This window comes from Capsella rubella, unplaced genomic scaffold (assembly GCF_000375325.1).
Source record: "Capsella rubella cultivar Monte Gargano unplaced genomic scaffold, Caprub1_0 scaffold_3, whole genome shotgun sequence".
Lineage (NCBI taxonomy): Eukaryota > Viridiplantae > Streptophyta > Magnoliopsida > Brassicales > Brassicaceae > Capsella > Capsella rubella.
Window position 1 is genome coordinate 5,852,060 of NW_006238921.1, and position 14,651 is coordinate 5,866,710.

General features: G+C 35.3%; 2 protein-coding genes across 3 annotated transcripts; one reads left to right on the forward strand and one right to left on the reverse strand.

The window, feature by feature from the left end:
- Nucleotides 1-94: 94 nt before the first annotated feature.
- On the reverse strand, nt 95-5,107 carry LOC17892379 (DEAD-box ATP-dependent RNA helicase 13). 2 transcript variants are annotated; one of them, XM_006296924.2, is made up of 15 exons: nt 4,827-5,107; nt 4,374-4,706; nt 3,754-3,938; nt 3,480-3,674; nt 3,183-3,359; nt 2,548-2,936; nt 2,180-2,360; nt 1,944-2,066; nt 1,750-1,866; nt 1,507-1,611; nt 1,121-1,261; nt 948-1,013; nt 634-792; nt 430-511; nt 95-294 (listed from the first exon to the last, which is right to left on the reverse strand). In XM_006296924.2, the coding sequence occupies exons 1-15, from the start codon at nt 5,011-5,013 to the stop codon at nt 236-238; spliced, it is 2,499 nt and encodes an 832-aa protein (XP_006296986.1). In that variant the 5' UTR covers nt 5,014-5,107; the 3' UTR covers nt 95-235. The 2 variants fall into 2 exon arrangements, with proteins under 2 accessions (XP_006296986.1, XP_023642268.1); XM_023786500.1 differs by having other exon boundaries at nt 3,754-3,941.
- Nucleotides 5,108-8,956: 3,849 nt separating this feature from the next.
- On the forward strand, nt 8,957-11,875 carry LOC17891330 (probable polygalacturonase). The gene is made up of 5 exons (XM_006297600.2): nt 8,957-9,079; nt 9,736-10,050; nt 10,346-10,466; nt 10,556-10,801; nt 10,898-11,875. Exons 1-5 carry the CDS (start codon nt 9,068-9,070, stop codon nt 11,557-11,559), a joined length of 1,356 nt encoding a protein of 451 aa, XP_006297662.1. The 5' UTR covers nt 8,957-9,067; the 3' UTR covers nt 11,560-11,875.
- Nucleotides 11,876-14,651: the final 2,776 nt, after the last annotated feature.

Here is a 14,651-nt window from a genome sequence, read left to right on the forward strand (position 1 = left end):
TTTGACAAGATATAGAATAACCTTATTGTCAGAAATACTTGATTCTTGGCAAGTAATCATTGTAGAAATAGATTATTGTAATGACAGGAGCTAGTTGATAAAAAAATTTGAGAGATTGATGGAACTGTTCTTTAAAGATAAATTGTACGTACACTTGTTTACAATTTATGTTTGTAACTTGTAATAAGGTCAAAATCGATTAGGTCAACAGAAGCTTGGAAAGATGCATACTCAATCAAGAAGAAGCCATTAGTTTTCTCTTTTTCTTCTGGTCCCTCCGCTGATCACGCCGACCTGAAAAATGCACAACACAGCAAGATCATAAACCTCTGTTTAAGTTTCAACTGAGCCCATTACTGGGCACAAATAAGCTCACACACATCAGTGAAAGCAAGTTATTAACTTAGATCAGACTCGACTAATACATACCTATCTTCTCTTCCTTTCGTTTCTTCCTCAAACTCGCTATGTCACGCCTCTTTTCTGCACTCTGACCTTTCATGTTCAGCATCTGAACAAAGCAAGAACATCTTTCATCAGATATGGTCATACAAACTGGGAATATCATTCATCAGAGATGGTCATGCAAACTGGGAATATCATTCATCAGAGATGGTCATGCAAACTACGTACCTCGTTACCACCATCACGAAGGGCTTGGAGAGGTTCGATGCAGTTCTGGTTAATGACAACAAGTTTTCTTTTCTTTTTATCTCCACCATTTTGCATTTGTGATTGTTTTTGCTTGGCTAACTCTGCAAACTGATTCTGCATAGTAGTCGAAACACCAGCCTGGGACATAAAAAAAAAGATACTGATAAGAGTCTTGTACAGTAGGAGCTTCTGTTCTGAAGCGAGCTAGAAGGCTAAAGATTTTGTTTTCTTTCTAATCCGGGACATGGAGGCTGTGACAAAAAAGAAAAAGATAAAAGAGGAACATAATTTACCCCAGCAAAGTAACGGCCTGAAAATTTCTTAGGCTGCATTGGACGCGATAAGAGAGAGTTAAGTTCCTGTGGATTCAACCAGATGTCAAAATTAAATTCGTTATACGATTTCCTAAGGGAAACTTATAATTCATGATTAAGAAGAATTTTGCTTTTGAGTAGTAATGATAAACCTCCTGCAACTTATTAAGTTGTGCTGAGGTCGCTTTTCTCTGCCTGACATTGTCCACTCTTTCCTCTTCACTTTCATCATCGTCCAATTCGAGTTCCATCGCTTCAGCATGTTTTTCAAGCCAGGTCCTGTCTGCTTTCTCCTGGATAGCAGACACCACAAACAAATCAATGACAGAATTGAAGATCAAGTATGCAATAAGAGTTAAAAAGCATCCAGCTGCGAGTAGTGAGTATAAAGCTACTACGCAGACCACCAACAAAAAATTCACGTCGGCCAGGGTTAATATAATTCTAAACATGCAATTATTTCCAAATTTTCACTCTGGTGCTATTACAACAAAACCATAAGATACAAGTAAATTCAGTATACTGATGGAAGATATACCCGTGAGCCTTTCCGCTCAATCTGGTCTATCTGACGTGCTAGAGATAATCGTTTCCTCACAGCTGGCATATAAGAGCTATCCACAGGGAACATCTTTACGCTTTCCTGTAAACACAAACAAAGTAACCTTCAGCCTGAAGTAGCGAAACCGCAAGTAAAAATACCTACTTTAGCATTACCCTACTCAGTGTTTTTCTTTATGAGGATGACTAAACTTTGGTTGGGGAGTGTGAATATATATACCTTAGAAAATGACTTGCATAACGTGTAAAACTTTGATGTATCAGTTGGCGCAATCAAAGCTATACTGCATCCATCTGCAAATGCTCTAGCAGTCCTCCCACTTCTATGTACATATACCTATATGGATAAAAGGCTTAGAGCTTGTAGAAATGTTATCAATCAAAAACTAGAAAAGTTAGCAGGTCTTAGCTTACTTCTGCAGAATGTGGAAGTTGGTAGTGAATAACAGTTCGCACATTCTTAATATCAATTCCCCTTGCTGCAACATCTGTTGCTATGAGTATTCCATTTTCGCTTGCACGGAAGCGGTCGACTGCCTATGACATATAATAAGCAAAGAGTGAGTAACTCAGGATACAACAAAATGATATTTGATTATTGTAGCAAAAGAGTTCATGTGGACAAATAACTAAGCAATAGAAACTTGAACCTTCAACCGAGCTCGCTGCTTCATATCTGAGTAGAGTTTGCAAACATCGAGTCCAAGAATCTTTAAAAGCGCACAGATATGACGTAAAGCTGCCACTGATGTACAGAAAACAATTGTCCGCCCTTGTCCATGGACGCTCAAAATATAATACAAGTACGCATCTTTTTCCTCCTCTTCACACCTGTAGTTTATCAAAAGATATTAATACTAAGAATACCGAGATAGACCAAAAGAAGTCCCATCAAGATTTCTGGATGTTTTGCACGCAAATAATGAGTAGAAGCATGGAGTGCTACAAGCAATAAAAGCTCACTTATTACCCAGTCAAATTAAGAGCTCTGGAGGGATATAAGTCAAATAGCACTTACTTAACGAAAGATTCTTCAATCTTTGGTGCCAAAATAGATGCAGTTGTCAGGTCAATGATTGCAACACTATCTCTCATTCCAGCTCGTTCAGACAAAACCTCAATAGAATTCACTTCACCAGATGATGACTGCTTCGACTTCGAGGAGCCACGCTTTAGTTTTTTACGGAAATCTGAAGACAGCGCTATGGTAGCTGAGAAAACAAAAGTTTGTCTTTTCTTCTTTGGGGCGTTGGAAACTGTGTCACTACTCTGCACAGTTTGCATGTTCCCTTCATTTGGTCTATCTGTCCCTGGAAGCAAGTCAATTATAGACTGCAGCTCCCTGAAATGACCACTTTCAACCATGCGATCAGCCTCGTCCAACACAAAGAACGACAGGGAATGCAGCTGCCAAAGAGATCAGAACCATTACACAGTGTCTAAGAATAGCGAAATAGTAATAATATTTACACATGCCTAATTAGCATATTAGCAGACACACTCATTTTCAAGAAAACGGTATTAGATTACAAAATGATTATTGCATCTAAGCAAAAATTCAATAACTACACCAGAATCTGTTAAATGTAAAAGCAAGATACCGAACTCAAAAAAGTACATGATTCTTCTACTCTCCGATTGTGCATTACATACCTCTACAAGATGCTTTTCTCCAGCGGACATAAGTTCCCATAACCTTCCTGGAGTTCCGACAACTATTTCTGGTTTCCCTTTCAAAAGTCTTTCCTGCTTCGCTGATGACATCCCACCAACAATAGGAACGACCCTGACGTTGAGATCTTTGGCAGCATTCTTAAGATGATCCGTCACCTGGAAGGGAAAAATGGAATTGTATTTCAGAACTACTGCATGACCAAACCCACAAGTGAACAAAGAAGCATGTCAGAATGGAAAAAAAAAAAGAAGCAATGTGATGATAGTAAAGGATACCTGAAGAGCAAGTTCCCTAGTCGGAGTGATGATTAGAGCTCTTAAATAGCCATCTGCAGCATATCTTTTTGCTTCTTCTCCCTTCAATGAATACAACTTACCAACCTTTTCCCGCTCGTCTAAAAGGCGTTGCAGTATGGGCAACCCAAAAGCAAGAGTCTTACCAGACCCGGTCTCAGCAGCACCAATTACATCCTGTGGTCCAAATATGAACCATACATTTAAAAAAAAAAAAAAAAAAAAAATGATAGAAAGTGAAAGCTGGTTATCTTACCTTTCCCTGATATGCTGCCACAGAAAAACAAGCCTTCTGGATTTCTGTTGGCTCGTTAAATCCGAGGTGGCATATTGACTTCATGAGTAGTGGATGGAGTCTCATTGAAGTCCATGCACTAAATTCCGGAGGAATCTCTTCTTCTTCAACTTCCTCCTCTACTTTGTTCTCCTCATCGCACATAACTGCTACAAATGATGATCTACCATTATAATTTGACCTTAAGTTGAGGGGACAAGAATTAAATGACAGAATAACAAACCTCAAGGATAGGCATAAAGTAGTGCTAGAGGTAACAAGAGATAGTTTAAAATATTCAATGATTTCCAACTCACGTGAAAATGGTCGCACAGAAGAAATTCAATGGCGGAACTTAAAAAGATAAGCAGGAAATTTTTCCAAAATGAAGATAGTACAATACAACCGGATGTTATCCTTGATAAATCTATCAATCACAGAGTTTTAGTTTTTGAGACCAGTGAAGGATCATCAATAGACTAAGGTATTCCTTGCCAAATCTTAATCTCCCTAAGAGAAATTGTCATATACTGACTACCTAGTAATGACTACCTATTTTGCACCAAAAAATAAAAACAATAAAGAGCATATGAAATACTAACCAGCAGAAGATTCCTGATCCTTTTCGGCCTCCTTAATCTTTTTCTGCTTCTTCTTCTTCTTCTCCTTCTTCTTCTCTTTATTTTTCTTAGTTTTCTTCTCTTTTATCTTACGACTCTCCAAGTCATCCTCATCCTCATCATCCCTTCCTTCTCCATCTCCATCTTCGTCTCCATCTTCGCCTTCAATGATCTCCTCCACATTCTCGTAGTCACCATCATCGTTCTCTCCAGCTAGCTTCTTCGACTTCAACTCTCCCTCAGCTATTCCACTTTCAATCGTAGGAAGAGCTAGACCGTAATCAGCTTCATCAATCTCCTCAAGTGAAAGAAAACCTGCCCAAACAAAGTATAAAGTTTCAGAATTTCACTGAATTAACAAGGCCAAGCAATGACTCTAGACACGAATTTGAGATTTTCTAGAATGAAGATTACAAAATTACAAATTTTGTTTACCTCCGTCGAGCTCCCCTGAACCTGCAAATAGAGTTGAGAAGGTTTCGCCCTCGTCGTCTTCTCCGATAGGTATAGAAGAGCTCCAGGGAAGTGAATCAATACGTTCGAAATCTTCCTCCCGCTTTCTCTTATAAGTTCTCTTGTTCCTCTTCACCATAGAGGAAGATTCTTTGCCGCCTGCAACCATGTTAGCTGTTGATTTGAGCTCGAATGATCACAAAATGGTTTCGAATCTCTCTGGCCCCAAGTAGAGGAGTCGTCGTTGGCAGAGAGATGAGTTAACTGAAGAAAAAGTCAAAAACTTTCATAAACCCTAAATCAGAAGGAGACGATGTGTGGTGTAATCAAACCGGTTTCGATTTCGGTTTCAATCCGGTTAACATTGAATTAAGATTTAGATGAACACGGCAGTGACATGATTGGGGCTTTTCTTATGAAGCCCATTAGCTTTCTTTCTGCAAAAAACCCAGTTTAGTTAATTTTAAAAATCTTTTCTTAAAGTTGTTTTCTAAATAAAATTTTAATACTTTTAAAAATTTAGACCTTTTTTTTAGTTATTATTCGAAACAGAGTAAAAGTATATTTATAGTACGTAGTTTTTAAGAATATATTTTTATGGAATGCATAATTAATTTTGAGCAATTTATTTATGAAAAAGCGAAATTATTGCACGCTTTTAGCTGTCATTATTGCTAAAAGTGACGACTGAATAGCATTAGCATGCAATTGGAGCATTGATTGCTGATTAGTGCTAATTAAAAAAGTTGTTAAACTCATTTTGACTCTCGTTTTAGTACATTCCTAAAAAAACACACCAGTAAGTTAGAATCATGGAGCTGACCGTAATTTTAACACACAAAGAAGAATCATATACATATATATTATCATATGATAGTTTCATTTTCAACATAAATAGTAAAGTATATAGTTAACATTTTTAAATAAAGCAGCAGCAGCAGAAGCAGCAGGCCAACAAGTATCTATGTAGAAAATGAGATAGATGATCACGACGAATAAAAACAAAAAGTCAAATGTTGATGAAAAGAATGTAAGTGTGAAAACATATATAGGAGTGGGAGTGGGGTCTTTTCCACCGCAACCACAAAAAGGTATCCGAAGAAAAAAGAATTCCTAATATATTAACAGAATCCAATTTTTTTTCAACATACATATCCGAGTTTTATTTTACGTGTGTTCGAGGAATACTTTACTTGAAGGTTTTTTCCTTTTTTTGGCAATGATGAGTTAGTACGTAAGTCTGTTTTACTGTGTGTTGGAATATCGTATTCATTGTATTCAAAACAGTTGAGCTAATCTAGTAGTATATGTTTGTTTTGATGAACCAAATAGTTGACCAATTATATCATATATTATCATATGATAGTTTCATTTGGTTTGTCATATCTTTGTAGATTGATCATAACCAATACTATAATGATCTTTCAGTTGTTATAAAAGCTTAATTATATATGATGTTCAAAATTCTTACAACGAATCAAAATACCCGAAGTTTTACATTAACGATCTTAAAACAAAGGTTTACGTACGTCGATCTACAAATTTTGAACTCTTGCTTAATAAAGTTTAGTTTGATTAATATATATAGAGATATAAACGTATCTCGTACGTGCTGTAAAACTCTTTGATGTAATGTTATGCGAGGACTTGGTTTATTAAGAAGTGTACGTAGTCGGGGGGCAGGTCATGAAAATTAATATATACACGACACGGAGTACACATTATATATTGCTTTGAAATTGAAATTTAGACAGCTAAGGTTACGACGAAGAAGAAGACCAAAAGGAATGATAAGATCGGGAGGAAGTAAATACACAATACAAAATGCTCAATTAATGAATAAAAACAGTGAGAGTTTTTGGAAGTTATTGATCACGGAGAAGATGGATCATCACCTGGCATAATTATAGTGGCCACACACGACTTAAAATATTACTAATCATTTTGTTTCTTAATTAGGGAGATATGTATTGACATAAGTACATTATATAGATGACCCGACGACATAAGGAGTATATGACCCGCCTCGTTCAATTCATATATATGATTCCAACAAATATGAAAGAGACCAAGTAGCTAATCACAATATCGATAAATTTATATATAGATGTTGAGCTTAAGCTTTTAGATCTATGTGTGGTTTGAACGAATGAATATATATATAAATCAGTACACAACGTTAACGTCATACCCATTATTATTATTATTGTTTTCATCACATTATAAGATTTTCTATACGCTTAATCATTACCTAAGACAACTCATTATGTTGTTTTTTCCAAAAAACATCAATCAAAATGTTAATAAAATAAAAAAGCAAGCCACAAATTCACGAAATATACAAAATGACACAATTTTTTTCCCTTGTAGATATATATGAATCCTCATTGCATCCACCATTAGTTATGAATTTTTATAGCGTATATGATATATCACAAGTCACAAAAAGTATAACATATTAGTCAATACAAAAAGAAAACTTAGAAAATTCCACAATCATGCGTATACAAAACTGAAAAATTTCCACATTAAATTTGGTATTTTCCCCCAACTAAATAACACTTCTTTTTTTTAATAATTTTGTTCTAAAATTTATAAACAAATATAAGGGTGTTTGAAATGATAAAATATATATATGTGGGAAAAAACAAAAAGCATATATTATATATAAGATATATATATATGTGGTATATGGAAAAATGGACTGTCAAAACCCAACAAAATAAAAAATAAAAAAGAAGAAGAAGAGAGAAGACAGGCTGGCAAATATCTCTCCGATGATTGCTCGTGGGTCCTGTTGTCTTCACTGTCTTAAGCACATGCGCTTCCTTCTTCCTGCTTACGTGTCCTCTTCCCATTTTACACTTAATTAATTAATTACCACTTTAATATATATTTTCCAAAAAACTATACAGTATATTTAAAACCTACACTTGCTCTTCTTAAATCATACAGAGTATAAAACAAACAAACCTTTGTTAAATTAGTCTGCAAGCCTCCTACAACAACAATCTTACATTTTTACGATATCATATGTATTCTTTAATTGTAATGTTGGGTTTATACTGGTTTGAATACTACTTACTTGCGTAAGAGTAAGATTTTATATATACACGCAAGTAAGCTTCTTTCGTATTTAATAATACGACTTGTTCGTAATCCAATTATTAGTTATCCGCCGTTTGTATATACAGTATAAAATTTAAGTCTTTTAATCACTTTGTCCAAAATATGCATATATATACTAATATTTATTTTATAAGAAAAAAACAGTAAATCCAAACGGCTGCTTGCTCAAATCAAAACAGACCACATGAGCTCCATGTGTCGTTTTAACATCTTCTTCTTTCGTCAATCTTTATCTATCTTATATCTTTGCTCTCCTTTTTAATCAAATTTTTTTAGCATTTGTTTTGTATTTTGATGTTACTAAAGACGAAATCAGTTGTAGTAGTAGTAGTAGTAGTAGTAGAAGCAGGTAGTGGTACACATTACAAAAATTACTAACAATCCTTTTATTTTCTCAATTAGGTTTAGCAAATTCATAACGGATACTAGTCGTGTCGGCAAGATATGTGGTGCCAAAGTCAAAAAATACCATTTAATTTTAGAAAAATTGATGAATTTAGTCGACTAATCTAGTTAATTCATATAATATGAAATAGTCTAAAACAGCTACGAGACAAAATCATTGAGATAAATATTACCAAAACAAAACAACACTAATTCCTAGCAAAACAAGGATTACTTACTGATAATTGAATACTACACACTCCACCCCTACTAATAAGTCTAAAGTTATAAGAGGAGTGATGTGTTTAACTAAAATTTTATTTTAATTTTAAGGGGAAGAAGAAGAAGAAGGCAAAAAAAATGAGGCACCAAAAGATCTCAGTGAATATAAATAATTGTCTAGTCCTTTTATGTAAATTTAATGTTACACTATTGGGATCAAACAAAATGAATAATAGTAATGATTTATGGTAATATTAATAGCAAATTCCAACCAAACACTAGTACTAGTAGTAGTGTTAAACAAATAATAACATGTACTTTGGTTCTCTCTCTCTCTCTCTCTTTGCTTCTTCTTCTCTTCATCTCCTCCTCTCCCTCTCCCTCTCCCTCTCCCTCTCCCTCTCTGCTCTTTCATTGTTTTTATTCTTTTTTCTTTCTCTCTTGCGACTTTTCTCCTTCCCTCAGGAACTTGTTAAGTTTCTGAGTCCATGAAGATGCCAGTAAGTACGTTTCTCCCTTTCTTTATTTTGTTTCTTATTAAAATCTTGCTCTAATGAGTTTTGCCTTCTCTGTCTGTTGTTTCTTAAGTATGAAACTTTGTGGACGAATCTCTACTTCAATTCTTATGATTCTCTTCTCTTTTTTTGTTTTTGTTTTGGTAAAAGAATAGTTATATGAAATCGAGTTATCTCTTCTGTGTTCTTTGTTTGTAATTGGGACCTCACAGCAGCCGAATCTAGAAATCTGTCTTAGATTCCTCTGTTTTTTTTCTTTTGTACTTGTTGGTTCTGTTTCTTGGATCTTCATGTCAGTGACTTCTGATTTTTTTTTTGATTAATGGTGATGCTTCTGTGTTTATGTAACTCTGTGGCTTGTTTCTGAGATTTTCCAAGACGAGAAATGATCAGATTTCCCTTAAATTCTTATGGAGGAGAGTTCATGTTTTTCATTAGATATGATTCTTATCAAAACTCAATTTTCCGGGAAAGTTTATTAGCTTTTCCCGGTATTTTCTCTACAGAAAACGTTTCTTTACTTCCCTCACACATGATTGTCATTCATCACATCCTTTTTTTGCAAATTTCATTGAAATATTCATCAGCTTTGATCCGAATTTATCGAATTTTTAGACTGATTGGCTCGAGCTGCTATGCAGGTGGCATTGGTCTGGCTACTGGCATTCATCATTCTACTGATCAGAGGAGAAGGCAATAATGCCATCTGCAAGAAGAGTTTCAAGTTAGACCCTAGACCTCACAGCGTTTCCATCCTCGAGTTTGGAGCGGTTGGAGATGGAAAGACTCTGAACACGCTTGCTTTCCAAAATGCGATTTTTTACCTCAAGTCTTTCGCGGATAAAGGCGGTGCTCAGCTTTATGTTCCACCGGGGAAATGGCTGACGGGGAGCTTCAATCTCACGAGCCATCTCACTCTCTTCTTGGAGAAAGGAGCAACAATTCTTGCATCACCGGTATGATCTCTAGCAAATTCTGTTTATGGTTTTTGCCTGAGTCGTCTTTTCACTTTTGCGATTGGGGTATCGGAACAAAAACTAGCACCAAAAAATGTATAAAACATCATGTGCATCGTTCTGTTGGGAGCAAGATTTGTTTCTAGACTTTAGTTTATGCTTTTGTTGTTATGTGCTTACTGATCAGTGTTCTTTGGTAGTCATAACTGTTTAGGAGGTGTCTCGGTAGACAAGCTCAGTGTTTTGAATTGGATAAGATAGTAACACTGTCTCTCTTTTGTTGCTAACGTCCTAGGATCCTTCGCATTGGGACATAGTCAGTCCTCTACCGTCCTATGGTCGTGGAATTGAACTTCCTGGAAAGCGGTACAGAAGTTTGATCAATGGAGACAATCTACTAGATGTAATCATCACCGGTAAACAACAACAAGCTTATATACCATCATTACCTAAGATTCTGGCTTGACAACATTTAAGACTTATATAACATCTTTATATTTGGCAGGCGATAACGGGACATTTGACGGGCAGGGTGCAGCGTGGTGGGAGTGGCTCGAGTCCGGGTCCTTAAACTATAGCCGACCTCATATTATTGAATTCGTCTCCTCCAAAAACATCCTCATATCAAATCTAACCTTCTTAAACGCACCCTCGACCAACATTCACCCGGTTTATTGCAGTCAGGTTCATATCCGCAAAGTTTTGATCGAAACATCGGTTGATTCTCCTTACGTTCTCGGAGTTTCCCCCGGTAAAATCATTTCTTCATTTTTATTTTCCATCACTCCGCTATGTTACCGTTCAATCACTAATATATCTTGTACTGTTTTATTTTTTTTTGTTTCAGATTCTTCAGACAATGTTTGTATCGAAGAATCAACGATCAACGTTGGCCACGACGCGGTCTCACTCAAGAGTGGTTGGGACCAATACGGGATAAACTACGGCCGTCCAACCACAGCTGTTCACATTCGAAATCTCAGCTTAAAGTCTCCCACGGGCGCGGGAATCTCCTTCGGCAGCGAGATGTCAGGGGGTATTTCGGACATTACCGTGGAGCGTATTAACATACACAGCTCACTCGTAGGCATAGCCTTCAGAACCACCAGAGGCAGAGGAGGTTACATCCGTGATATCACAATCTCCAACATCGATCTCTCCAGCGTTGACACTGCCATCTTCGCCAGTGGACACACCGGGTCGCATCCGGATGATAAATACGACCGGGACGCACTCCCTGTCGTAACACGCATCACCATGAGGAATATCACCGGTGAGGATATAGGAGTGGCCGGAAACCTCACCGGGATCGGAGAATCTCCGTTCACGTCGATATGCCTAGCGGATATACATTTACAAACTCATTCAGATTCTTGGGTTTGCTCCAACGTCTCTGGTTTCTCAGACGACGTATCACCGGAGCCTTGTTCAGAGCTTATGAGTTCTCCATCATCGTGCTTTGCGGGTGGTAGCATATACGGCGGAGAAGCGGCTGCTCAGTCGTGGTGATTCTAGTGGAAAAATAAATGGGTGATGAAGAAAAGAAAAAAAAGGAGAAGAAGAGAGGGAGGTGGGAGTTTGGTTTACTACGATACGATTGGATTTTGAAATTTTTTTTGTCAATAAGTTCATAAATTTGTTGTCAGAGCGAGAGGATAAAAAAGAAAGAAAGAAGAGAATTACGTTTATAAGTGGTGGGTGAGTTTCCAAGAACAGAGCGAGCTTCAATTTGTTATTTTGTACAGTTTCCATTTCTTTCATTCATGGTGTAACAATATTCATCTTCTTTGTTTCTATTAAGCAAAAAAAAAAGATCATTTGTGAACTGACTTGTCACTAAAGACTCATTTTCTCAAGTTTTATTAAACTCTACAACAGTTCTCTCTATGTTTTATATGAACATGCGAGGTGTTGCAGACTTAACCAAAGTCAGTACGACTTATTCTGAGGTGTTGTAGACTTAACCAAAGTAGTATGACTTATTCAGCATGTTATCTAGTGATATCTAATATGTTTCGTAAGATAGAAACCATTCGGATGACCAACACACAACAATATGGGATTGGATCCTTAGAACAAGGAGTCCTTTTAGGAATGGGAGTAAAGTATCATTTGCCATGTTGAAACCCATTTTTTGCATTCGTTGTATCACTCTCTGTGGCTTCCATTATCTTCTCTTCCCCCAAATTGACTCACGTGGCTCATCTTTTAGCTGTTTGACGCCATTGCTCTCCCACTTTTTTTTTTTCTTTCTTACATTAAAACAGTTATGTTTTAAAACTGAATAGACGATGAAATTACTAAACCATCTATGTGAAATTGTTCAACATTTTTCATCTTAAAATCATTGCGCATAACCTTAAAAATGGACCCAAAAAAAAAAAACTGATGAGTTTACTAACTGTTTTGGTGTTTTTAGTAACAGTTACTTATTATTACTACCAAACGTTGTGGGCACATGATAGGACACCCATCAAGATGAATACAACATGATGATTAAAAAAAAAAAAGAAGAAGAAGATGAATACTCCTCAGACTATTGGCGAACGTTAAATATATAATTTGGTTATACGATCGAATTTACTTTACAAAAATCCATATGGATTAATTTATTGACACGTAAAGAACCATTATTATATTTGGCCGCGTGAATTAATATTTGATCCTCCATAAAATCCAGAAAAAAAAAATACTCTTAAGAAACAATGAACTCCATAAGACTATTACGTGATTAAACAAATACTTACAGATTATGGCTCTCCGATTAAAATTAACTAAAATTAAAATTTGTTTCGGTCACATGCTATCCCTATCCGATTCTGAAAGATTCACATATATTAATTTTGGATACAATTTCCTTGTATATCATCAAGTACTCTGATTATAATAATTTTGGATCTCAAGTCTTTTGCTTAATTATCCAATTTTTTTTGTTGGTGGGTGCATCATTTTTCCATCAAGAACTCCAGTTTTTAAGTAATTTAATAGTATAATATATACAACTAAATAAGTAAGAGATAGGTGTGCAAGTAATATTAGTAATAAAATTTTAAAGTTGGTTTTGGTTGTGCATAAAAAGCTGAAACATTTTGCGTTCTACAAAACCTTTATTTTTTTGGGTGACATGGACCTCTCTAGTAGTTGGTACTTGAAATAAAAATAAAAATAAAATAAGAATATATGTCTGTCTAAGAATAAAAAGTAAGAAAAAAATACATAAAAAATGCGAGAAAGCTCATCGTAAGAGTAAAAAACTTTTTACAGAGAATATACGGTTTCTTTTCTTGGGAGCTTCTCCATTTCATAGCTTTTTGGCGCAGTTAAGTTTATTCTTTTTAGTATTTTATTTGTTTTATAATATATAATCATGATTTTTTTGTTTTTACATGTTTAAGTATATAGTATTATCGTATTGGTACAAAATTAATAGTAAAGAAAGGATTGAACCGAAAAGCTAATGACAAAGCAAGCATGGATGATGGATCAGTAAAACATTAAAATCTACATGTAGTATAGTAGAGATGATGATGATAACAAGTTCAACGAACGGCCTTTTACTTCTTTTTTTACTGTTTTTTTTTTTTTTTTTGGGGTCAACTTTTAGTTACTTACTATTGTGTTGGAACCGCAGGAAAGAAAACCAAAAAAAACATATGAAGACAACGATAGATGGAGTGGACGATGCAAAAGAACTGATCTTATCCATTTCTCGTGGACACGTGTCGCAATAGGGATAGCTTCTCAGCAACGTGATTTCTTTGGTTTTTTTTTTTTTTCTTTCTTTTCATTTAATGCCTTTTTCATTTGTTGTTTTAAGTTTGTTTATAATAAGATAACCAAATATATATAATCCTAAAGTCAAAATTTCCTTTCGAAATATAAACATGCATATACACTTGATGTCATCGATGAGGAATTTCAAGGTAAGGTAGTATTAGGTATGGATGCACTGTGGAGATATGAAACGAAACGAGTCGTATGGCACACTTAAAACGATCGCTTATATTTTTTTTATTAAGAAGAGAAGAGAAGACATGTCGGCGGTGCTAAACACCTGTTTAAGCAAAGTAAACATCTGTCTAAGCAAAGTATACACTGAACTTGGATTAACTTTTTTTTTCGTTATATATATCTTTTACATTGAGGTTGACAAATTTATACAATTAAAAATATTAGAGACGAAGGAATTAAAGCTAGTTGATAGAATAGTCAAAATTTGTTATCCTATTATTAAAGAAATACATCTTCGAGGGTAATTGGTGATGGGTGGGTTAGCATATGAATGATGTTACTAATCATTCAAACCAACCATTTGAATTATCTCTTTATTTATTACTATGAAGTATCCAACGTTTCAATAGACGTGTTATATATAAAACATGTTTTGATGGCCACCATAAAATCACGAGATCAGTTCTTAGTTGCCATTTAAACGATATGATCAAGTATATTCTCAATATGGTAATGATGATTTTTTCTTCACTTTCAATATTCCACTTTTAAAATACGCCATAATCGTTCTTCCAATCAAACATGGTAATTAGAATATAAACGTTTCCCACGAGATCGATGTAACTAAAAATTTGAGTACTACTGTATTT